Source organism: Onychomys torridus, unplaced genomic scaffold, assembly GCF_903995425.1.
Source record: "Onychomys torridus unplaced genomic scaffold, mOncTor1.1, whole genome shotgun sequence".
Classification (NCBI taxonomy): Eukaryota; Metazoa; Chordata; class Mammalia; order Rodentia; family Cricetidae; genus Onychomys; species Onychomys torridus.
Window position 1 is genome coordinate 47,019 of NW_023412624.1, and position 25,118 is coordinate 72,136.

A 25,118-nucleotide genomic window follows, 5' to 3' on the forward strand; every position below is an offset into this window, starting at 1 on the left:
GACTGGTCTACTCTGGTGACCAGCCTAGCAAATAACCTAGCTGTCATCATAGAGCCTTTGTCCAGACTGATGGAGGCAGATGCAGAGATCCACGGCCAAGCACCAGGCTGAGCTCCGGGAATCCAATTGATGAGAGAGAGGAGAGATACTGCAGGCGAGGGACATCGAGATCATGATGGGAGGATGTGCAGAGATGACCGGCCACACTAGTGGAAGCCCATGAACTGTGGACTGGTGGCTGTGGAGCCCCCATGGGACTGGACTAGGCCCTCTGGATACAGAAGATAGTTGTTTGGCTCGAACTGTTTGGGGGGCACCCAGGCAGGGGATCGGGATCTGTCCCTGGTCTATGGGCAGGCTTCTGGAATCTGGTGCCTGTGGTGTGACACCTTGCACAGCCTTGGTAGTGGGAAGGAGCTTGGACCTGCTTAGGCTCAATGTGCTGGGATCTGCCAACTCCCCATGAGAGACCTCGATTTGGGGGACATGGGGATGCGGGGTGGCTTAGAAGAGAACTGGGGGATGAGAGGAGGGGGAATCTGTGGATAGTATGTGGAGTGAGTAGAAAATTTCTTAAAAGAAGAATGAAAAAGAATATCACATATCGTGACCAAGTTGGTGTTATTCCGGGGATATAAGCTTTGTTCAACATATGCAAATCAATAAATGTTATATATATACCATATTCATAAAAAGAAAATATACTTAAAAAGTAAAAAAAACATAGTTGTACCATGCAGTGAAAATCACTATTGAAATTTTAACGTTTTTAAATAATTTATATTTCTATGTAAATAAATACAATTTTTAGCACCATTTGTATTGATTTTATTTTCACCTGACAGTACATGCCACTAAAAAGTTTTTGCAAGTTTTCTACTTTCAAAATTAGTAAAATCCTGCCTGTTAAATGACTCACTATTATTTATTCAGTCCACTATTGTGGGATAGTTTGCAACTTGTTACTACTGTAATACTATGTTACAACATCCTTGAACATAAATCTTCACATATTTGATTACTTCAGTAAGAAAATTATTAGAATGGAATTGGCTGGTCTACATTTTTGAGCCTTATTATATGTATTTAAATATTTCTTTAGACTTTTGATGATCTAAATATCTCTAGAGATAGGAGTTTCCTTCCAAAACATTTTTGTCTCTATTTACTTGATTATTCATGAAATCAAGAATTCCATATATTTACTGGACATAGTTTATAAAATTGTATGTAAGGAACTTACCCTTTTTCTTTCACAGATCTAAACGAACAAAGACATTGTTGGAGCTAAATAGGCAAAAGGAAGAAGAAGACCTCAGATTAAGATTGCAGCTTCAAAGACAGAGAGCCATGAGGCTTTCCCGAGAGTCACGCTTGAGTATGCTTGAAATAGTTCATCCAGGTGAGTACTAGTATCAACTTCATAAATGTTAGAATATCTTAAATCAAGTTTTCTGGCACCCTGATAATTTCTTTTCTTTTTTGTATTTGGAACTCTTTGCCTTTCCCTTCCCCATCACTAGAGAAATCATATTAAAGCTCTGGATTTTAAAAGTTACAGCTTTTCTTATTCATACCTGTTAATTTTAAGGGTTTTTTGTTTGTTTGTTTTGTTTTGTTTTACTTTCAGATACATGTGTTAAACATAAAAGTTTATAATTAAAGATAGTCACCATTGACATAAAAATATTCTTTTTGTACAGTCTGAACTTATTCATTCTCTAGTATAAAATTTGTGACATCTTCTCACCACTTGTGACAGACTAAGTTGGATTAACAAGAGCATGCTGTGGTTGTGTGTGTGTGTGTGTGTGTTATTTTTATGTGTACATGTTTATGTGTGTGCATGTGTAGTGGGTACACGTGTATATGGCCAACATCAGGCATCTTCCTCTATCCCTCTCCACCTTAGTTTTTGAGACAGGGTGTCTCACTGACCCTGTAGCTCAGTAATTGGCTAGGCTAGCTGGCTAGCAAACTGACAGTATCTGTTTGTCTCTGTCCTGTCCTCCCCCAGTACTGGGGTTATAGCCGTGTGCCACTGTGCCCAGATTTTACATAGGTGCAAGGAGTCCAAGCTCAGTTTCTCATGCTTGCATGGTAAGCATTTTATCAACTGAGCCATCTCCCTAGAATATTTTGTTTTGTTCTGTTGACAGGATCTCATATAGCCTGGTCTGGCTTCAATATGTAGCTAAAGATCATCTTGAATTAGTCATCCTTGTGCCAATACCTCCCAAGTGCTTGGATTATAATGTGGGCCACCACTTCTGGTTTTATGGCATGCTGAGGATTGAACCCAGAACCTCATGCATGCTAGGCAAGTAAGTACTGTTACCAACTCAGCTTCATGCCTATCCCTCACAGTTTTTTCATCATTCATTTACTCCCTTTTTTATTACTCATTCCCAAGAACCTTCACTAGTCCCCTCTCTTTTACTTTAAATCTATTTTCCAAATTTTATCCTTTCCCAGTTATTCTCCTGTTACTCTGCCTGATATATCCTGTCCATAACTACAATGTCAGTTATCACAAAATGCTTAGCACGCTCATCCTTGGCTTTCTCTCCACCCTACTTTCTCTCTTAAGTTCCTAAGCAGCACTGCCCCATAAAACATTTTATGTTACCTGTGAATGTTCTGTCTTCACCAGTTAATACAGTAGCAGTAGCTACAAGCAGCTATTGAATATTCAAAATGTGCTGCTACAGTTGAGGACTTGAATGTTTCATTTTACTTTATTTAAACCTACTCAATATCTACATGTATCTAATGGCTGCTTTGACCAGCTGCCTGTTGGCTAGTTTTCTTTGCTATCTACAAGTGTTCCCAAAACTAAAGTCAGATTTCATTCCCAGATTTCCTCTCCATTGATTCCCCCAATTCAGGTAATGGCACCAAAAATCTGTTCACTTTCCCATTCAGCATCCTTACTTTCTCTTTGTCACACGTCTACATCAGGTCAGTCATTAAATTCTGTTTTTTCATACTTTCTCTTTAAGATGCCTTCTTTGTATTAACTACTGGTACTGTGCTCTACAGCTTTTAATTCTGTCATTTAACTACTGTGAACCCTGAGCTGTATGTTGACCAATTCTAAAAGTCAAAGGAACATCATTGGTGTAACCAATCAGGGAGAAGTTTGTAAACACACAGAGTAGATTAAAGACCACATAAACACATTTTTTTTCCTTCTCCCCGTCATACCAAATGCTTTCCTATGTGGACTCATGATTCTTTTGTCAGACTGTTCTGACTATTGGCCTTCCATCCCTTTTCTCATTACTCTGAGGCAAAAGTATTGAGTCCTTTTGGAAATAAACTGCATATTCTAGAAAAACTTTAGTTTCTACAATCTTAGAACTATTATAAAATGCAAATTAGTGAACATCACTGAAAAAAATGAAAAACTGTAAAGTTGTCGGGTTCTGGTGGCACACATCTGTAGAGAGCTGCATGCAGCTGTGCCTTAAAGATGGCGCCAGCTTCCGCCCTCCACCTTCCGGATGGTGAGTGCTCTCAGTGACAGATTGGGTGGTGGTAGCACACATCCTTAATCCTAGCACTCGGGAGGGAGAGGTAGGTGGATCTCTGTGAATTTGAGGCCAGCCTGGTCTACAGAGCAAGTGCCAGGACAGTCATGGCTACACAGAGAAACCTTGTCTTGGAAAAGGAAAAAACAAACAACACCCCATAAAATTGTTATTACTACTGCTGTCCTAATTTCAGTACTTGAGAAAACATAGTTGAATATGTTATAATAATGTCTGTCATCTCTTTAGGTCAAGTGGAGAAGTACAATAGGGAAATGGAAGAGAAATCAGCATTGACTATCCAGAAACATTGGAGAGGGTACAGGGAAAGGAAGAATTTCTGCCAACAGAGGCCATCTCTCACAGAGTATAAAGCAGCTGTTCCACTTCAAAGAGCAGTGAGTCTGCTGCATTATACACAGATCTACATAAAGAGGCAAACAAGGGGTTGGGGATTTAGCTCAGTGGTAGAGTGCTTGCCTATCAAGCACAAGGCCCTAGGTTCAATCCTCAGCTGAAAAAAAAAAAAAAGAGGCAAACAAGTGTTCAAAATTGACTTTGCTGTTTACCAAATATAAATTCATGATCAAGCCACTTAGCTTTTGGGAGCCTAGTGTCTTTCTTTATAAGAACTCAGGATATACCTCAGTGGTTGAATACTTTCTTAGCATGTGCAAGGCCCTAGGCTCAATCCCTAGCAACATAAATTCAAAATACATATATATATATTGTAATAACAACCTACTTGCCTCTGCTAAAGCTGGTATATGGTATAGACTTTAAGTCTTTAGCACTGTCTTAAGAGTCTTGTATGCCAGTTGCCAGATTGTAACCTTTTTATTATTTTTCTCCTAATTGAGCTTCAAGTTCCTCAAGACTAGCAAACCAAGCCTTCTATACTGGTATCTGCTCTCAATGTGCTTTATGTAAATGGATATTTATTCTGTCTTAAAAAAGAAATAAAAATTCTGTTATATATCAGATGACATACATGACGATTCTGAATTCTGTAAATTTCTAAGTCCTATGCAAATGTATCATGTTTTATTTGATTCTTTTAAAATAACCAACTTATATGGAAAGTATTAGCTATAATTAGAACATTATAACTCTTGCATTGTAGAATGGTATTCTTAAATGGTAATTTTCCTGTGGATTATGTGTAGTAAATAATATCTTGGAAAAGCATAGCACAAGGCTTGTTTTTATTTAGTAACCCTTTCTCTTTTAAAACGTACTTCTCTTATACATCGTTAGGTTTCTATTAAGATTTCAAGTCTTAATGCATGTAGCTTAATCATCTTTTTTTGGTAAATTTTGCTGTTTATTCTTATTTCTTACTGTGGTAAATTTTGAACACACAGTGTGAATTAACATTTATAAAGATGTTTTAACTTACTTTTTAAATTATGTGTGAGTATGTGTCTATGTGTGTGTTGGGGATTTGTGCATTATAGTTGCCAGTGCCTACTGGGGCCAGAGGTATCACAGTGCCTAGAGCTAGAGTTACAGGTAGTTATGAGCCAACAGACACGGGTGCTGGGAACTAAACCTAGGGTTTTCTACAGGAGCAGTTTGTGCTCATAACTGCTGAGCTGTCTCCCCTGTGAAGATATTTCTAAACCAGTAGAATAAATACTAGGGCAATGTGAAGAGTGATCTGTCTCTTCCCCCTCCCTTATGCTATATATGTAACAAACAATCCTGTATCATTCTAAATTATATACATACTCCTGATATTTACCCTGAGCTAAACAAAGTAACCAAGGATAGCTCATTTATATCCAGGTTGGAGATGCTTCTTTTGAGAGAAATTTGCCTTTTTTGTGATACTTTTACTTCATAGCTGCCTCCTTTTTAAAGGTGGGCCCTTACAGAGTTGATGTACTAACTTGCTTGATTTAAATGAATCTAGTGTTTTGTAAAAGGCTCTCTGAGATGTTCTAGTTCATGTACATTCATTCTCTAGAAAAGCAGTGATTCTTATTTCAAAGTTGTTTTGGTTTTGATACTTTCCACTAACACCCAAGGAAAAGATTAATTATATTTGTCTCATGCCTGCTCATTCTGAAAAAAGGAATAGAGATTATTGTTAAAATCAGAACAAAAGGAAAAGAATGGACCAAGGCTAGCAAAATGGAAACAGAAATAAGATTACTTTCAAATACAAAAAAGAATGAGGGCTGGAGAGATGGCTCAGAGGTTAAGAGCACTGACTGTTCTTCCAGAGGTCCTGAGTTCAATTCCCAGCAACCACATGGTGGCTCACAACCATCTCTAATGAGATCTGGCGCCCTCTTCTGTATACATAATAAATAATAAATCTTAAAAAAAAAAAAAAGAATGAAAATGAGAGAAGAAAAAGAAAAGTGCTAGAGAAAATTAGAACAGAGCAGTGACCATTAAAGGGCACATTTTACCATATTTTTAAAGCATCATTTTCTAAAATGTACTTTAGGTATGTCTTGGTTAGTCTGTTCAGCAGCCAGGTAAGCACATGTGCCTATATGTGTACAATATTTACCATGTGCCTAGTCCAAACTAAAATGCATTTGAATATATATAACCACAAGGTTTTGAAGATGTAATATTACAATATATATAAAATCTCATTAACACGTTCATAGTGCCTATGTGCTGGAATGCTAATGTTATACATATAGTGTCTTTGTTATGTTTTCTACTGGTGTGATAAAACACCATGACCAAAAGCAACTTGGGAAGGAAAGGATTTATTTTATATTGTACTTCCCAGGTAATATCACTGAGGGAGGGAAATCATAGCAGGAACTCAGAAGCAGGAACTCAAACAGAGACTATAGAGGAATGCTGCTTACTGGCCTAATGGTTTGCTCACCTGCTTTCTCTTAGCACCCACTAGTCAAGGAGTTGCACCACCCATATTGAGTTGGTCCCTCTCACATCAGGTTTAAATCAAGAAAATGCACCACTGGTTTCACACAGACCAATGTGGTAGAAGCATTTTCTCAGTTGAGGTTCCTTCTTCCAAAATAACTCTAGCTTGTGTCAAGCAGCACATACTGTTATGTTTTATATAACTCAGTAGATATAAAAACTTATTTCATGTTTTACTAATTTCAATATAGCTACATGAAATTTAAAATAACTGGGATTTGTGGTTTGTGTTATATTGCCATTAGTATTGTGATTTGTAAAAAAGAAAAAAGAAAAGGGTAAACCGGGCATGGTAGTATGGTTTCTAAAGACGTTGGTCAGAGGATCCCATTATCGCTAAGCTTGAATGCATCTGGATAACACAGCAAGTCTTCATTTTAGAGGAAGAGAGGGAAATCCTTCAGTTTCATTGAAAGTAAATACAAAATAGTAAGGTTATTTAAATTTTCTTATCTCTTGGGAACAATTGCTTTTTCAGGTACTTGGCAAAAAGAAAGAAAAGAAAAGGAAAAGATAGGGGAGAGAGAGAGAGAGAGAGAGAGAGAGAGAGAGAGAGAGAGAGAGAGAGAGTTAAAATTGTTATCTATCTTTTGTTCCTTTCTTGCTTTGTATAGAATCTCTTAAGAGATGGTCTCACTATGTATCCCAGACTGATCTGGAACTTAAATTCTCCATTTTCGCCCCTCACTGCTGATATAATAGTGTACCATCACACTTAACTGAGGCGTTGTGTTTTTTTTAATTGCTAAAAGTAGAAAGGAAAAAATCCAAAATGAAATGTAGTAGCTCATATCTATAATTCAGGCGTTCAAGAAAATGAATCAGGATCTCAAATTCAGGGTTAACCTAGACTACATAGGAAGTACCAGACATTCCTGGGTTGTATATAGACATGCCCCCACAATGAAGGAGCACTGAAAATACTTCAATAATTAGATATCTTTATTCTCATAGACAAATTAAGAGTTCTTGGTAGCATTGCAGTGTTAGAATTAAATGTGAATTTAGATGACTTTTCCTTTTGAATGTTTTTAGATGTTTCCTTGCTTTTTCACCTCTTTAGAAAGAAGCAGCAGCAGCTTAGAAAGAAAGTAATAATTGTTCTCTAGAACCGTAATGGTGACTTGATTCTCAGACTAGGAATACATAATGTTACATACATGTCCATCACTACAAGCCATTAAAAGAATTAGCAAAACAAACCATTGGCATTTTTAAAAGCCAAAATCAATCCCTGAGAAAACTTAAATGACAAACAAGAAAACCATCCAGGGAGTTTTTCTGAGAGAGGAATAGAAAAAAAACTTCTCCTGGAATGCCTGAAGCCCAGGGTGGGACTGAAAGGAGGGTGGAAGAAAGATAATAGGCTAGGTAAAAAAGAATCTCCAAACAGGAAACTGAAAGGAAAAGGAGTCTCTGCTTTGTGGGATCAAGCACTATACTAAAGATCAGTGTTAAGGGACATTTTAACATTTAAGATATCTACCCAACCACTTTGCTCCTCAGCTTTCAGGATTATAACTACAGATAGTAGAATAGAAGCATTTTCTTTGAGAAATCTGAATAGCCTATGAGCAAAGTCAAAGTTTACTAGCATTGACTTACCTGAACAAAAACCACATGGTTCATTGGCCCTGTGTTGAAATACACAGTAGCCCCATACAGCAACTCAGAACTTCTAAATTGCCTTGCAGTGTTCACCCTCAACAGCCAAAGTCAAGTGTCTTTGAATATGAGGACAATTGCTTGATAGAAATAGAGAACTTAATGCTCAAGGATGTCTTGTTGTTTGTTTTTGCTCTTTTGGGGGCCCTGCCACCTAGCTCCCACATAAATCACTCACAGAGGCTTATTCTTAATTATGAATGCCCGGCCTTAGCTTAACCTGTTTCTTGCCAGCTCTCTTTAACTTAAATAATCCCATCTATCTTTTGTCTCTGGGCTTTTCCTTTTCTATTCCTGTATATCTTTCTTTGTTTCTTATTCTGAGGCTGGTTGTATGGCTGGCCCCTAGAATCCTTCTGTGGCTATTTCTTTCTTCCTCCCAAATTTCCTATTTATTCTCTCTGCCTGCCAGCCTTGCCTCTCCTTTCTCCTGCCTTGCTATTGGCCGTTCAGTTCTTTATTAGACCACCAGGTGTTTTACACAGGCACAGTAACACAGCTTCACAGAGTTAAATAAATGCATCATGAATAAAAGTAACATACCCTAAAATAATATTCTCCAACAGGGATGTACCTCAGAGATAGAGCACTTGACCTGCATATGTGAAGTCCTAGATTCAATCTCTGGTGTAGGAGGTGGGGCAACTAAAATATAGAGAGAGATGTTGCAGGAATTAGAAAACGAAATTGATTTTGATCTATTATTTCCTCAGATAAGAGAGTACATGAAACAACTCAACATGATGTTGAAAAGGGATAACAAAAAAGAGAAGTGGAGGGCTAGGTGGAAAAGTTAAGAACATCTACTGGAAAACAGGACAAAAAGAAAATATTATCAATCTGGGAAATCAAATATATGAACATTTGAAGTCAAGAACAGAAAAACATAGAATAAGAAATCAAATTAAGAATTTTCTAAAACTGCATGTCACAAACGTTAGATTTAAAGCATAGATAAATGTCCAATACAGTAAAAGAAACACATTTATTTCACATTTCTGAGAAATGCACTGGGAACAAAGAACCCAGTTCCAGCAGCAAGCATTGGAACTTAGGAAATCTTGAAGTAAAACTGGGACATATCTGAGAGAACCCTTTCCAACTAAAATTAGGTGCTCACTAAAAAGGGAATTAAAAATAAATGAAGATGAAAGACACTTTGACATAGTAGATAGCCAAAAAGAACAAGGGAAAGATGAAAATGAGAAACTAAGGTAACTGTGACAGAGAGCACAGGACGAGCTTTGTGCCAGGTAGAGAGAACAGGCAAGCCAGAAAGCCCCAGAAAACTTATTTGATAGAATATCTAATCTATTTTAATGTCTTGACTACTAGAGTGAAGTTGTGGAACATAATCAGGAATAAATATGCAGCAAATCAAGAAAAAAATAAGTGTTAATTTTAGAGAAAATATGCAAGAAAGTAAAAGTAAGTATAAGGTGTTCTTCAATGAATAATAACTTTACTTGCCATTATCATATATGTCTAATACCAGCACTCAGGAGATTGACACAGGAGAATTACATGTTCAAGTCTAGCATAGGCTATATAACCAAACTGCCTCCTACCAAAAAAAAATGGCTCACCTTTATTTAATAATCATGATGTGTATATTTTTTTCACTGAATTATATTATATGACATAAGTATATTAGATGTATAGGATAGAATGTATATGTAATAAAAAGAAGTGAAATCCTTATTTCTGTTCAAGAAAATCAATAGATAACTATGTTTAATCCAGGAAAAAAATCATAGAAAAGTAGATGGTGCTCATTTGAAGGAAAAAAAAAGCTTTTGCTTTTGGGATTTGTAAAATTGACACTTTAAACAATAGAATTACACCAGCAAATGTTTTCTGGAAAATACTAGATAAAATATTTTAGGCTTTGCAACCTGTGCAGCCTGTATGTAATAGCTGCTTAAAGTTGAAGCACAAAGGCAGCTATAGATACCAGTTAGACTGACAATAGTTAAACAAGTATAACTATGTGCCAGTACAAATTTGCAGACCTTCAGTTTACATGTCAAAAAATAAGATTTTTAGCCATGTAAAGCATAATAAAAAATGGGTTTATACTATACAGAAACGAATAGTATACTATATTTAGCCTGTAGCATGACTTGACAACCAGTGCTTTTAAAACAGTATATGATTTTGATGAAAATGAAAACATGGAAAAATGAAGAATTGCAAAGAACAATTTTATGTTTGTGCCAAAATTGTCTACTATGAAAGACTTGAGAAAGAACATTTGGGAAATTTGCTTTTAACTTAAAGTTTTTTTAATGTTTTATTATTACCAAACCTTTTCTTATAGACTATCTTGTATATTTGTAATACTGTAAAACAAGTAAAATTAGAATTCTTATTGACATAGAGTATTTACTATGTAGAAACGGTGGCTTGCCCAGAATCATAGTGTTTATAAGGAATTAGAATTGAGATTAGAACTCAATGCTTATTTCCTTTTATATACATTTCTTACTAGATAAATAATACGAGTGCTTCATATGAATTCACAGAGACTATGGCAGCACTCATAGGAACTATACAGGTTCAAGCCAGATGAGGTCCCAGAACTGACAGAATGAAAAGTGATAGCTGCTGGCAAAGGGACAATCCGTTTTCTCTGAAGGAGTGTCACTGGGTCTGTCAGCCCTTCTCCAGGACAGGTCCCGTGCCCAGGGGTAGTTGGCCAATACAAAACTCCATGGTTTTGCTTTGGTTGGCTCTTCGTTTCATTTTGTTTTGTTTGGGCATTTTTTGTCTTTTTGATTTTTTTGTTAGATTTTCCTGTTTTTTAGAGAGACAGAATGAGAACATGAAGTTGGGTAGGGAGGTGGAGAGAATCTTGGAGGAGTTGGGGTAAAGGAAAACAATTAAAATATATAAAACAATTTTAATGAAATAATATGACTGCTTCTCTAGAGTGTATTAAGCCCTAGGTTTGATGCCTAACACCACATAAGCTAGGAGTGATGGTACATGCCAGCACTCAGCAGGAGGGTCAGAAAGGGTCATCTTTGGCTACATTGTTAGTTCAAGGGTTGCCTGAGCTATGTGAGGCCTGGCAAACTAAAAATAACAGTAATAGTAATATTTGGGTATATCCTTTAAAAAAGTGAAAGAGGAAAAAGTATACAGATAGCCCTGCCCTACCATGGTGGGGAAGTGATGTACACTTAGTAGAAACCAGGCTATGATAGTAGAGTTATTAAGCATATTTGTAACTTACCAGTATTTTCAATGTACAATGGATTTATTGGAACATAGCCCTATATTAGAAGTAAGGGTGGATCTGCATAGTTACAAAGTTACTATATTTTTTCATTTTGTCACAGCTTCCTTCCTTTCCTCATACATACTGAGTTAGCTGTTGCAGTAGTGGTGTCATTGACTTACGTTGTAGGGAACAGATGACTAGTAAGAGACCAGAATTACAGGCTTGTCTTCATCTCTCTACCTCACTCCAGGTCCTTAAATTCCTAGCAAAATGCCGTAAGAAAAAGAAACTATTTGCCTCTTGGCACGGACTCCAAGAACTCACTGATGCACGCAGAGTTGAACTGAAGCAACAAGTGGATGACTATGTCAGAAGACATCCAGTATGTAGGTTTCTGTGCTGAAAAACATGTTCATTAATCCATTGCATGGGATTTACCGCCAAAGCAGTGTTCCATATGTAATGCACATTGACTGGTGGATGCAAGGCAGTTCCACAGAGTTAGTGAAATTGTTTCACTAACTTTGATCCTTATAGTTACAGGATCAAAGATATAATTAGTTGTAAATGGGGACTCAAAAATCAATTATTTCCGGTACTATGTCAACAAAACTTGTATGTTGTTTCTTTTATAATAGTATAGTAAAATCTTGCCTGTGTTGAATCTTCTAATAAGAATATGTATTGTCAATTAATGAATATTCATCCTTACCTCCATATACTCAAACACACATAGAAGAACTTATATTTACTAGTCTGTTAATAAAACTCCAAGACCTACTAAGATGTAACATTTGATGACCTGCCTCTTCGGTTTCATTACTGTAATGCTGCTGACACCTTTTGCCCAACAGAAGCACGCACATCTCTGACTTTGTGTGAGCACAGTGCAATGGAGCAGGAGCTACCTGCTTCTTCCCCATGAGTTCCTGACCTTACATTCCTGCACATCCTTGAAGGTCTTTTCTCTTTTGTTTAGAATGACATACCATTTCTGTCATTATTTTTAATAACCCATATTTCTACAGATCACCTCTACTTTTTTCACACTTGTCAGTTTTTATGGAGAAAGTGATAATTTATACATTTCAGTCAGAATTCTTACTTGCCTCATTTGAACCAACCATTCTTAGTATATCAAAGTACTGCTCATGTTTTGTTAGGATTGTGCTAATACTGCTTACATCTGAATGCATGCTCTTTCTTTTTTCTTCCCTTTCTCCTTTCCTTTCCCTCCTCATGCAAACACAAATTTCTATAATCTAAAGACTTTAGATGACTGATGTTAGAGATTTGATACAATAGTTTTAGGTAATCCCACCATGTAACATTTGATTCTTCCAGAGCCTGACCTCCACCAAATAAAAAGCAGAATACGTATGTGTGATTCTATGTGAACCTAGTAACCACTGGAGTAGAGCAAAGACAAAAAGTAAAGTGGATAGCAAGGTTTAGGTCTACCCATGGAAGAGATTTTCCTCACTGTTCAAACCTTTATAAAATGTCAGAAGCTTGTCCTATGCACTACATAGTTAATAACCTCAGTGTTAGGAGATATTTAACCTTTATGGCAACTATTCATTTCTATTATTGTAGGACTAAATTAGCTATAGATTATAGCTAAATGAATAGGTATGTTAGTGTTTCAACTACATTATCTATCTATCTATCTATCCATCCATCCATCCATCCATCCATCCATCCATCCATCTATCTATCTATGTAGATATATCTATCTACCTACCTACCTACTAGTTGCCTGGGGGTATAAGACAATTTGTAGTCAGTTCTCTCTTTCCACCATGTAGGTCATGAGCACCAAACTCAGGCCATTTACTCACTGAGCCATCTCACACAAAAAACTTTTCATTTTCTAAAATAAGCTTTTGGTTTTTGTTGCTGGTCCTTGTTTTGAACAATAGTCATAATTTATAATATAGTCTTTGTAGCATACTAAAAGGTAAAATGCATGTCAACAATAACATAAAAACCAGGAGAGAAAAAAAATGCGTGTATGGCCGGGTGGTGGTGGCGCACGCCTTTAATCCCAGCACTCAGGAGGCAGAGCCAGGAGGACCTCTGTGAGTTCAATGCCAGCCTGGGCTACCAAGTGAGTTCCAGGAAAGGCACAAAGCTACACAGAGAAACCCTGTCTCGAAAAAACAAAAACAAAACAAAAAACAAAAAACAAACAAACAAAAAACATGTATGATTTAAATTCCTTACCATGTACAAAGTTTAACTGTCCTCAGCCTATTTTTTTTATTTAAATATAACTAATAAATACGACTTGTTATCTCATATTTTAGATTTGAATTTGATTATGATTGGTGATTTTCAGTACATTTCCATGTATTCATTTAAGATTTCCATAAACATATATTCAAGACTTTTACCCATTTTCAAATCAGTTTGCTTTTTTGTTGATTAACTGTTTGAGTTGTCTGTATACTGTTTCTTATCTGATATATGATTTGGAAATGTTTTTTCTATTCTGTGGGCTGCCCTTCAGCAGTATCCTTTGATACACCAAAAGTCCTTACTTTGGGCTGGAGAGATGGCTCAGAGGTTAAGAGCACTGACTGTTCTTTCAGAGGTCCTGAGTTCAATTCCCAGCAACCACATGGTGGCTCACAACCATCTATAATGAGATCTGGCGCCCTCTTCTGTATACTAAATAAATACATCTTAAAAAAAAAAAAAATCCTTACTTTGATGAATTTCATTTTGCCTTTTGTTATACAGTTTGAGCTCTTATTTTTATGTTTTTGACTTCTCCTTAAAAAAAAAAAATAACCTTTTAACAGTTATTACTCCTACAGTGTCGTTGAACCTCTGCAGATACCAAAATGCACAAGTGCTCAAGTTCCTTTTATCAAATGGTTAGTTCTTCCATATAATCTCTGCATATCCTTATGCATACTCCAAAGTACCTTGTTACTTACACTCCCTAATACAATGTAAAGACTGTGTAAATTGTTCTTTGACTATACTTTTTAGGAAATAATGACAAAATTTTGTATGTATGAATTCAGCATAGATGCAATATTTTCTAATACTTTGATTCTTCAGTAGAATATGAGTATAGATCTTATAGATATGGAAGGATGAGTATAATATTGATGAATACCCTAGTTTTTGTTTGTTTAAGATTTATTTATTATGTATTCCATGTTCTGCTTGCATGCCAGAAGAGGGCACCAGATCTCATTATAAATGGCTGTTAGCCACCATGTGGTTGCTGACACTTGAACTCAGGACCTCTGGAAGAGCAACCAGTACTCTTTAACCCAAGCCATCTTTCCACTCCTCCCCACCCCACCCCCCCCCCCCAACCCCGCCCAATTCGTTTTATAAGTGTTGCTTTGGCCAGATTCTAGTATACTTTGATAAGCTCTGTGGCTGAAAGGTAAGTTACTAAGTTATCAACTGGAACAAGGCTACGTCAGTATTTGATAAAGCTGTGGTATGAGGAATTTCATCAGCTATAAGAATAAGATTATTTCATTCTTATGTAAATTAGTCACTAATTTCCCCCCTTAAATTAGGGGGTGGGGTCTTTTAGCTGATTTTTATTCCTCATTCTGTGAAACCTGAGCCAGTTATAGCATTGTGGTATAGATGCATTCGGAGTAGGGATGAATAAGAAATAAATATTATTTCAAATGAGGTCCAAAACAAAAGGAATTGATGGTATTCCTCTTCTAGACCTTACTAAACTGTACTTTTCATTGTGGTCTCCTAATCTCAATGTCTTTGACGAAATGATACGTGGAAGCACACCAGAAAGAAACTTGGGGGCTAGAGAGATAGCTCAGTGTTTTTAACACTTGTTGCTCTTACAGAGGCTCCAGGTTCAGGTCCTGGCACCAACATACTCCAGCCACCTGTAACTCCAGTTCCAAAAGGATCTTTTTTAACCCTCTTCTAGCCTCTGAGGGCACAAGACACACACATGGTGCACATTCATAAGTGCAGACACAACACTCACACATATAAAATAAAATCTAAGAGAAAATAAGTTAATTTTTAAAAAAGAAACTTGCCCACCCACATTGTTATATAAAACTGGACTATGGGCAGTTGTTATTGTTTAAATTTTGACCATTTGACTTGATGGCTACTTTTTTCCTTTTTTGTTGTGGGTTGGTTTGTTTGCTTGTTTATTTGTCTTTTAGGTTTTTTGAGACAAAATATCACTATGTAGCCCAGGCTGGCCCTGAACTCAGGATCAACCTGCTTCTTCTACATGAAGATTCCAGGCATGACTACACCCAACTAAAGCTACTAATTTAAAGACAATTTAATACTTGCAGTAGATGCTATAGATAAAATGAGAGACTGCTAAGAATTCTAGAAGCTCTGCTGTGTGGTTAGGTAAGGAGCATATTTTTGATATATCTGTCCTTATGACAAGTTTTCTGTCTTGTGTTTTCAGGGCTCTGAGATGTCAGATGTGGCCAGCAGAGAGCTCCATGCACAAGCACAAGAACAACTTCAACGCTACTTTATGGGAAGGGCCATAGAAGAAAGAGCCCAGCAACACAGAGAAGCTTTGATGGCTCAGATCAGCACCAACATTGAACAGTTGATGAGTATGCTCTGCTTCCTTCTGTCTCATAAAAGGAGTACCCCATGCAAGAGATGTGGCATCCACAATCTTTAGAAGGAACATGCCACAAATAGTCTGTCCTAGCTCTCAGGAGATCTTACACCATCTCAGTATTCAGTGATACAGACTCTAGTTTCTGTTTCAAATATTTCAGCTCCAGCAAAATTACTAATTTCAAAGATGTGTCCTACTAGCCACATTCTGTTCTGTAGTTCCTAAAGTCTTTTAATTTTTTCATATTTTAGAATAGACAATGACAGTAGTTACAGTGCAATGCACTTAATAGAACATTTATAACTTTTAATGACATGCTTTCACCAAGGTTTATATTTTTAAGCTATCTATATTTGTTCTTTTATTTTTATTTTATTTTATTTTTATTTTTTTGAGCTGAGGATCGACCCCAGGGCCTTGTGCTTGCTAGGCAAGTGCTCTACCACTGAGCTAAATCCCAACCCTTATTCTTTTATGTTAAACCTAGAAGTTGCCAAGGATTTGGGATTGTTGCTTTCACCCACAACTGCAACTTTTGACTAGACATCTACCTTCATAGTTAGCAGTGACAACACATTCAGAGCTGGAACTCTGTCCTGTTCCTGACTGTAGCTGGGCCCCAGCTCTGCTGTATGCAGGTTGCTGTTTGCCTGGCACACTCTACTAACTCATTTACTTTCTGTTTGCTGCAGAAGCACCAAGTCTGAAGGAGGCAGAAGGAAAGGAACCTGAGCACTTCCTAAGTAGATCTAGGCCTGTGGCAGCCAAGGCCAAACAAGCCCATCTCACCACCCTGAAGCACATACAAGCCCCTTGGTGGAAAAAGCTTGGTGAAGAAGCAGGCGATGAGATTGATGTTCCAAAGGATGAGCTTAATATAGAATTAGGAACTCTATTTATTTGTGGAACCAAACCCCCCTAGAGGATAACTGAAAGCCAGCCATCTTAGGAGAGTGTTAGTTTTGCCTCTGGGCTACCAGTGGCTTTCCAGAGGATCTTCATGCAACACTTGGAAGCAACAAGCAGAGCATTGCCTACCTCGCTGCCAACTCTTTCCCCTTTCTACCCTGTCTCCATTCACAAACAGATCTGTCAGCTTTTGTTGTGGGACAGAAGTCAATGTGAAATTCTATTGTTGACATGTAATATGAAATTTCATTTCTGTTTTCTAACGAAAGGTTTTTTTTTAATAAATAAGTATTGTGTTCTTGAAAAACTTGTCAGGATTATTTTAATTTTTCACATTTGTTATTCAGAATTTCCATTATTATTACTACCATTATATTTTTCACCTTGACAGAGTTTAGAAAAAGAAGTGGTCAATTAAAGGACATTTAATTATCTGAAAAACTTGAGAAAAGATATAGAGGGAAACAGTTGGTTATAGTTCTTATATTGTATTAAAAATACATTTTAAAAATTATGTGCATTGGTTTTGTCTACATGTCTGTCTGTGTGAGGGTGTTGGATTGCCTGGAACTAGAGTTAAAGTTGTGAACTGCCGTGTGGATGCTGGGAACTGAACCTGGAGCCAGTGCTCTTAACCGCTGAGCTGCCTCTCCAAATTCCCCAAATAACGCATTTTTTAAAGACTGGGTGTCATCATTTAGCTCTGGCTGGCCTCAAACTCACAGAGATCTACCTGCTTCTGCCTTCCAGTGCTAGGGTTAGAGGCATATGCCACCATGCTTAGCTGTTGGATTTTTGTATTTCCTTTTAGAAATGATAAAATGGAACATAAGTTTAATTGCTGTTTTTGTTTTCACTTTTATTTTTATTCGAGTATGAGAGTATGTCTGTGTAACCATGCAGAGGTCTGTATGCAAAAGATCCAGAAGAGGGTGTCAGATTCCCCCAGAGCTCAAGGGGGTTGTGAGACACCAGACATTGGTACTGAGAACCTGACGGTCATCTGCAAGAGCAAGTGCTCTTAACTACTCAGCTATCTCCCCAAGTCCGACACTGTTTTTTAATGAAGTAGTCTTTAATTGGCCACTTTTTCTAACCTATAAGATGATATGCTTCATTGGTGTAGATTATACTTGTGGTATATACAGTATACATTGTGTGTGTGTGTGTGTGTGTGTGTGTGTGTGTGTGTGTGTGTGTGATAGATACTTACATGCAAATTACATATTTGACAAATATCTGAATAAATGTTAAATTGAAGATGAAATACATCTGAAAGACACACAAGCTGTAGGAGGGTTTTGGGATGTCTATTTGGCGTAGGGGAAGATGAAGGGGGCCTTGAGAAAATAACTGACAGAGGATTGGGTAACAGTAAACCAGAAGAGTGAGGCCATTTTTTAAAAATTTATTATTCTTTAATAAACCCTACATATATGCAATGCATTTTGATGGGGAACACTCTTACTTTCTCTTATTCCTCTCCCAGTTCCTCTAGAAAACTCCCCAGCAACCCCATCCTACTTTCATGTCTTTACAAAACAAACAAAAACACTGAGCTTAATTAGAGTTGCCTGCATTTGCATGGGTGATGGCTTGTTTACCAAATTATGGGCAATTTACTAATGGTGACATCATTGAAAAAGATTGATTCCCTTCCCCAACAGGCATTAACTGCAAGTAGCTATTTGGCTAGGAGTGGGGCCTCATGTGCTCCTCCATCTATGCTGGAATATTGACAAGCTTCATCTTGAGCAATATTATGAAAGTTACCATAGTGCAACAGCCATGTTACGTCCAGAAGGCAGCTTATCAAAGCACTTCTCCCTATCCTCCAGTTTTTAAATTCTTACTGCCTCCTCTTCTGTGACATTCTCTAATCCATAGTGGTGGCCAGTGATACTGATGTCCTTTTCAAGGCTGAGTACTTGATGATCCCTTATTCTCAGTCCTTTGACTAGTTGCAAATTTCTGTATTCACCTTTGCTCATGGCAAAAAGAAACATCACTAATCAGTGGGTGTACACATATTTACAAGGTAATGTGGAAACTTCCATCCAGCAAAACATTAGACATTCCTTCCTAGTGTCTATACCTTCCCAGCTAAGGGCTTTTGACCAGATTTACAGTACCAGACATGAATTCTCTTTTGTAGAGCATGCCTGAATCCAACCAGAAACGGGTTTGGTAACTCCCAAATCATCCATGCCATTGTTGCATGGTCACACCAGTTGGGCACATCTATATGGTGGGCCAGTATTGTAGCATGAAGGGTCCACCAAAGGCTAAAACCAATGCTAACTTTTCTCTCCCAGCAGCCCACATCATCATTTCTAGCACTACAAAGGCTAGCCAGTTCCCAGGTTAGTCCCAGTTTGATTCTCTGTTCTGAAGGAGAGTGTGTATGTTCTACCATATAGTTCTACCATCTAGTTCTGGTGGACAACCAAGAGCAAGTGAAGTAGCTTGTATTATCTGGGTTTCTGAACCCTCCTTGACCAATAACTCCTAGGGAGATATCCCATACTTAGCACTGGGATTTGCTGAAGAACCCATGGGCATGGGAACAGCATTCTCCACCCATGCAAAGTACCTCTGTTTAAACTCCATTTTAGAAATCCAGTATGTCTTACAATTAGCTTACAAAGAAATCAGCTTGCAAATAAATTAGCTTACAAATAAAAAGTCTTCCCATAATCTTAGTTTGGGTTCGCTGTCTTCTCACCCCTTCCTAACATCTCCATTCCCATACCCTTTCCACTTAGACTTTTCTGCCTTCATTATTCCTCCTCCACACACATCTCCACCCCTGCACTTTAACCCTCTCAATCCCCAGCATTTCTTCTCTAATATTACATGTGTGCTGCAGCATAGGCCATTTTTTGCCCTCAACTTTTCCTCACTATACTTGTAATTAGGGAAATGGTCATTCTTTTTTAAAAAAATAATCATCATCATTGTGTATGATGTGTGGATATGATTTCCACGGCACATGTGGAGGTCAGAGGACAACTTTTGTTTGTTTCTTCCCTTTCACCTTCATGTAGAGTCCAAGGATCAAAATTGGATCATCACATTTTACCTATGGAACCATCTCATGGGCCCAAAATGGTCACTCTCCAAGAGACACCGGAGTGATGCAAACTTCTTTGGTTTCAGAGTACTATCCAAATGTCTTTGTGTAAATGGCATACCATTTTATATGGGCAACATGTTCCTTGCCTATCAGTTCATATCACCATTGTCAAATATCCCAGGCAATCCACACATGATGTTGCACTGACTCACACTGTTTTCCATTCTCATTTGGTGTCAGTTCCTAATTATTTGCTTTTGGGAGATATGTTAGAAACACAGACTGACTCACTCAGCAGGCTGGCCTGGAATTCCATTTGTAAACCAAACTGGTTTTGAATTCAGAAATCTGCCTGCCTCTGTCTCCTAAGTGTTTGGATTAAAGTCAAGTGCCACCACACCCTAAATTACCCTTTTGCTATCTCAACCAACCTCTCAGAGCCAATGTGAGACCCTGTCTCAAACAAAATAAACTCAATACAATAAAAATTAAAAGTTATTTGAAAATTTAAAAAAAAAAAAAAAACCCTTAACCATTTAGCTTGCTGCTTGTCTTTCCAAAAGCTAATGGACTTCTTTTGAATCCTTAAAGGTTGGGAAATACAATGCAAACTACAAGAAAGGTAAGCAAATTTATAGAAATCAACATATTTTCAAACAAAAATGGTGCTCCAGTCTTCCTTTCCTCTTTACACCTTTCCCAAGGATCAGGAGTTATGTTCCCAAGGAGGAGGCAGGGAAGGGAGGGGAGGAGGGAGAAGGGAGCCCTCAGCTCATCTCTAATTTTAAATTTTGTGTTTCTCCACTTAATAGTATATAATCCTTGCCTCGCTTTATTTTCCTCTTTGATAAAATTAGAATAATAAAACTTTAAGTTAGATGAAATACATATTGTATTGTAATGGTGAGGAACACTGCTGTGGGATTAATTAGGCCTCAGCCTCAAAAGAGTAGAGTTGGGCAAAGCCTGAGGTGAGGATGTGCTAATTCCTGAGAGTACTTAATGCTTTTCCCTGTGCATTATTTTTATTGTTTAATGTCTAAATACCAGGAATTACCCCATGAATCTGACATGGAATTAAATAATATCATCCCTGACAATGTTCTGGAACGGCTATCTGATGCAGAGAAGCTAGTGGTGGAGTTGAAGGAGATCATTCAGCAGAAGGACCTTCAACTCCTGCAGCAGGATGAAGTTCTGCAGGTACTGTTGTTTGTGTGGCCACTGGCCATGCACTTGATACAGGCAGATCATTCTCTTAGCCTGTTGGAGAACCTGGGTCTTGTTCTTAAGTACTGCAGGCCTGCTGCCTGCCAGAAGTAAGCTGTGTGCTAGGTAAACAGCAAGCATTCCTTTATTGTCTTCATTGCTCTGCCACAGGAGGAACGAAAAGCTGCTGATACCAAAATTAAAAAACTGAAACTACACGCAAGAAAGACGATTGTGTCTTTGAATAATGAGATTGAAAAATTGAAAGCACAAGGAGATGCTGCTTCGCCTATGGACCCTCAGGCTGCAGAGCCACTCTCTGAGGTATGAGGACTGGGTTGAGACTTGGTGTCTCCTGAGAGAGCCCAGTTCCTGCAGACCAGTAGGCCAAAGTGATACAGCAGGAGTGCTGCCCTCCCCTCCCAGCCTATGGTCTGCCTGGACTGAAGGCCACATGGGGAGAGCAAACATAGAAGGAAATGTGGCCTTGAGTCTGCAGTTGCTACTCAGACTCCCAGTCAAAATTTGCAAGGGCTGACAGGAAGAAATCAGTACTGAAGTGAGACAGAGAGGAGAAACATATACTTTGTGGATGTGTTTGATTATTGGTTAGAACATTAAACACTAGGATCTCTAAGATTTTCCTCCTGGTCTGAAGTCCTTTTATTCCTTAACTAATACAGAATGTTCTCTTTTCTGTCAGTGAATAATGGTGCATTAATGTTTCATGAACTGTGGGCTGAGTTGCCTGGCTCACCCTGCTCTCCCTGTAAGGGGGCTCAGCCAGGTTTATGTTTGCCACGAGAAAGCAGTGTCCAGTCAGGATGCAGAGGGCCTAAGAAAGCTGTCTTTAGAAGAGCGTGGGGGTGTTGGAGTATACATTCTCCTCACCACTCTGTTCGGAGCCACATCTGGGTGGGTATGTAGAGAATGGGAACTGTCAGGTTGAGGGAGCATTTGTGCAGATTATGCTGATACCAGTGTGCCACTGCACACCGTGGTTGCAAGTCAGCCTAGACTTTACCCTAACCCTGGGTTGTGATTCTCAGAAATGTCAGCTCTGGCGGGAGTTGTTTCAGGTTCTGAGCCACAGCCTTGAGTACACTTGTTACTCCCAGTATCCTGCTTAGCCTTGCCTTTCAGGAACTAATGTTCAGGGGCCATCACTTTTCCTTGTTTGCACTAGGGCATGGCTCAGTGGAAGAGCTCCTATGCAGTATGTATAAGGCCTTAGGTTCAATCCCTCTCACTGCAGTGGCATGAGAAGGAGGAGAAGAGAATAGGATTGTTTAACATCTCAAAGTTGATTTTAAGAGCCAGTAATTTCTTTGAATTCTTTTCCTTCTCTATGGTTCCTATGGCAACTCTCTTCCCCTAGCTGTGTAGCAGGCACTAACCTTTTTCTTTTCATGTTTATTCTTTCAGACTTCCCTTGAGTCATGTTGTTAGATTTTTTTTTTTTTTTTACTTATCCATTTTAAGCTTGCTGCTTAACCCTCAGGCCTTCAGTGTGTCAGCATCCTATACCTTCATTTACTTTCCCTGTTAAATAAATGATGTCCAGCAGTCCCAGTCCATTCCAGCTGTCAGTCTCAGCAACCCTTTCACCTTGGTGTGCCATGGTGTGCTGTGTGCGTGTGTAGGGGTGGGAGGGGACACAGCAACAAAGTGGGAGTATCAGAGGCAAGAAGAGAGTGTCAGATCCCTTGAAGCTGGAGTAACATATGTTTGTGGGATCTGTGGCTTGTTATGTGAGTGATAAGATCCAGACTGTGGTCCTCATGGTTGTATAGCCAGCGTTCTTAAACTGAGCTATCTTCCTGCCCAAAATTCATTGCTTTTTAATATTTTTTTTTATTTTTATTTTCTTGCTCCTGTCATTGTTTGATTTGTTGTTGTGGTTGGTTGATTGGTTTCGTTGTTTGGTTGTTTGGTTGGGTGGTTGAGACAGGATCTCTCTGTGAAGTTCTAACTGTTCAGGAACTCTAGACCAGGCTGGCTTCTAACTCAGAGAGATCCTTCTGCTTCTGGCTCCTAAGTGTTTCTGTCAGTTTAATAAAGCTGTAATTAAACATCTCTAAAGAGCAAATAGTGTAGAAGATAAAATATATATTAATTACAACTCTTTTTTTTGAGGAGGAGGAGGAAGAAACTGTTTATTTGGCTTACATTTCTGCATTTCTGTTGATCATTGAAGGAAGTCAGGACAGGAACTCAAAGAGGGCAGGATCCTGGAGTTGGGAGCCGATGGAGGAGTGCTGCTTACAGACTTGCTCTTCATGGCATGCTCAGCCTGCTTGCTTAGAGAACCCAGGAGCAATAATAGCCCAGGGATCGCACCACCCACCATGGGCTGGGCCCTCCTCATTAGTAACTTATTAAGAAAATGTCTGATAGCTGGATCACATGGAGGTGTTTCCTCAGTTGAGGCTCCTTCCTCTCTGATGACTCTAGCTTGTGCCAAGTTGACACACAAAACTATCCAGTGCATCTGACCCCTTGTCAATTTGACAGACAAACACGTCACTATTAAGCTACAACCCTTCCTTTCTTATTCATCACGAAATCTCACCTTAAAACTTCAATAACTTTGAAAGTCCTACAGTCTTTCCCAATTCAAACACATTAAAATTTCAGTCCCTTTAAAATAGCCAATCTCTTTTAAAATCCAAAGTCTTTTCAAATTGAAAGTCTCTCAACTATAGACTCTAATAACATACATTTCTACTTCAAGAGGGGAAAGTCAGGGCTCAGTCCCAGTCAAGTCAAAGCAAAACCAAATTCTAACTGTCCAGTATCTGGGGTCCACTCTCGATGGGCTAGACTCTTCTTAAGGGCTTGGGTTACTTCTCCAGCTCCACCCTCTGCAGTATACACAATAAAGTGATACAAATGCTACAAATGAAGAAATGAAAGTGGAAAAGATAAAACATGACCTCCAGGAGAAGGGGAAATTAGTGATTTGCAAGCCCAGCTTGACCAGGTACAGTCAGAGCAAGCCTTGCAAGTAAGAGTGAGTTACCTCATTAATATTAGGTTAAATTACTAACAGCCAGCGGACATACATGGTCAGTGTCTCTTTCTACACACCTGGTTGTATCCCCAGCACTCAGACATCCCCAGCACTCAGACCTCCCTGCCTGCCCCTTCCTTCCTTCCTTCATTCCAAGTCTAGTCTCTGTGTCAGAGCTTGCATTGGGGTGGGGACTTCTTGGTTGATATTTGCACACACTCAGATTATTTCCATATATGGTTCACATGTTTCAAAAACTCTTGAATTATATGATTTACAACGTTTGATCAGCTTGGATACTTCCATTTTCTACCTTGCAGACTTCTGTTTTTGTTAAATTTTATTTTGGTTATATATTCCTTAACCAATTTTTGATAATGTGTTTTAGATTTGTTCTTTTTCTTATTTAACTCAAGGCATTCTGTTTTGTGTTTGGTTTTCTTTTCTGAAATGATTTTTCCTTTATAGGAACTTCATGAATATTATTACTTTTTTTTAAACTTTTCTAATTCTAATTTTCCTTTTATGTCTTGTACACTTTTCTTAAACATGTTTAACTCTAAAATAAGTTATAATTTCTTTCAGCATATTGTTCTCCTTATTCTTCATGAGTTTTTTTGTTTTTGAGACAAGGTCTCACACTGTTTTCCCTTTAACTTACGACACTCCTCCTGTCTCAGCCTTCTGAGTGCTGAAATTACAGTCATGAGCCAATGTGCCTGCCTTTTGAATGACATTATGTAATTATTCATTCTATTTCATGTGTGAATGTTTTGGCTTGCATGTCTGTTATATGCACTGCATGCATGCTTAGTACCCATAGATGTCAGACGAGGACATCAGATCCCCTGAACAGAGAGGTACAGATGGTTCTGAGTGCTGGCAACCAAACCTGGATCCTCTTACAAGAACAGCAAGTGCTCACAACCACCAAGCCATCGCTGAGCCTCTGTAGATACATATTG

The 25,118-nt window shown here is 38.2% G+C and overlaps 1 protein-coding gene across 7 annotated transcripts in view; it reads left to right on the forward strand.

Moving 5' to 3' along the window:
* Iqcb1 (IQ motif containing B1) overlaps window positions 1–20,135 on the forward strand; it is a 51,203-nt gene extending 31,068 nt beyond the window's left edge. For 6 of the 7 annotated variants that reach the window (XM_036176149.1, XM_036176153.1, XM_036176151.1 and 3 more), the window contains 5 exons: window positions 1,260–1,402; window positions 3,783–3,931; window positions 11,591–11,722; window positions 15,779–15,935; window positions 16,639–17,369. In XM_036176149.1, coding sequence (XP_036032042.1) covers window positions 1,260–1,402; window positions 3,783–3,931; window positions 11,591–11,722; window positions 15,779–15,935; window positions 16,639–16,868 — 811 coding nt within the window. In that variant the 3' untranslated portion in view covers window positions 16,869–17,369. Of the gene's footprint in view, window positions 1–1,259; window positions 1,403–3,782; window positions 3,932–11,590; window positions 11,723–15,778; window positions 15,974–16,638; window positions 17,370–20,022 lie in introns of those variants that run through there. The other variant, XM_036176155.1, reaches the window with a different exon arrangement.
* The last annotated feature ends 4,983 nt before the right edge of the window (window positions 20,136–25,118 follow it).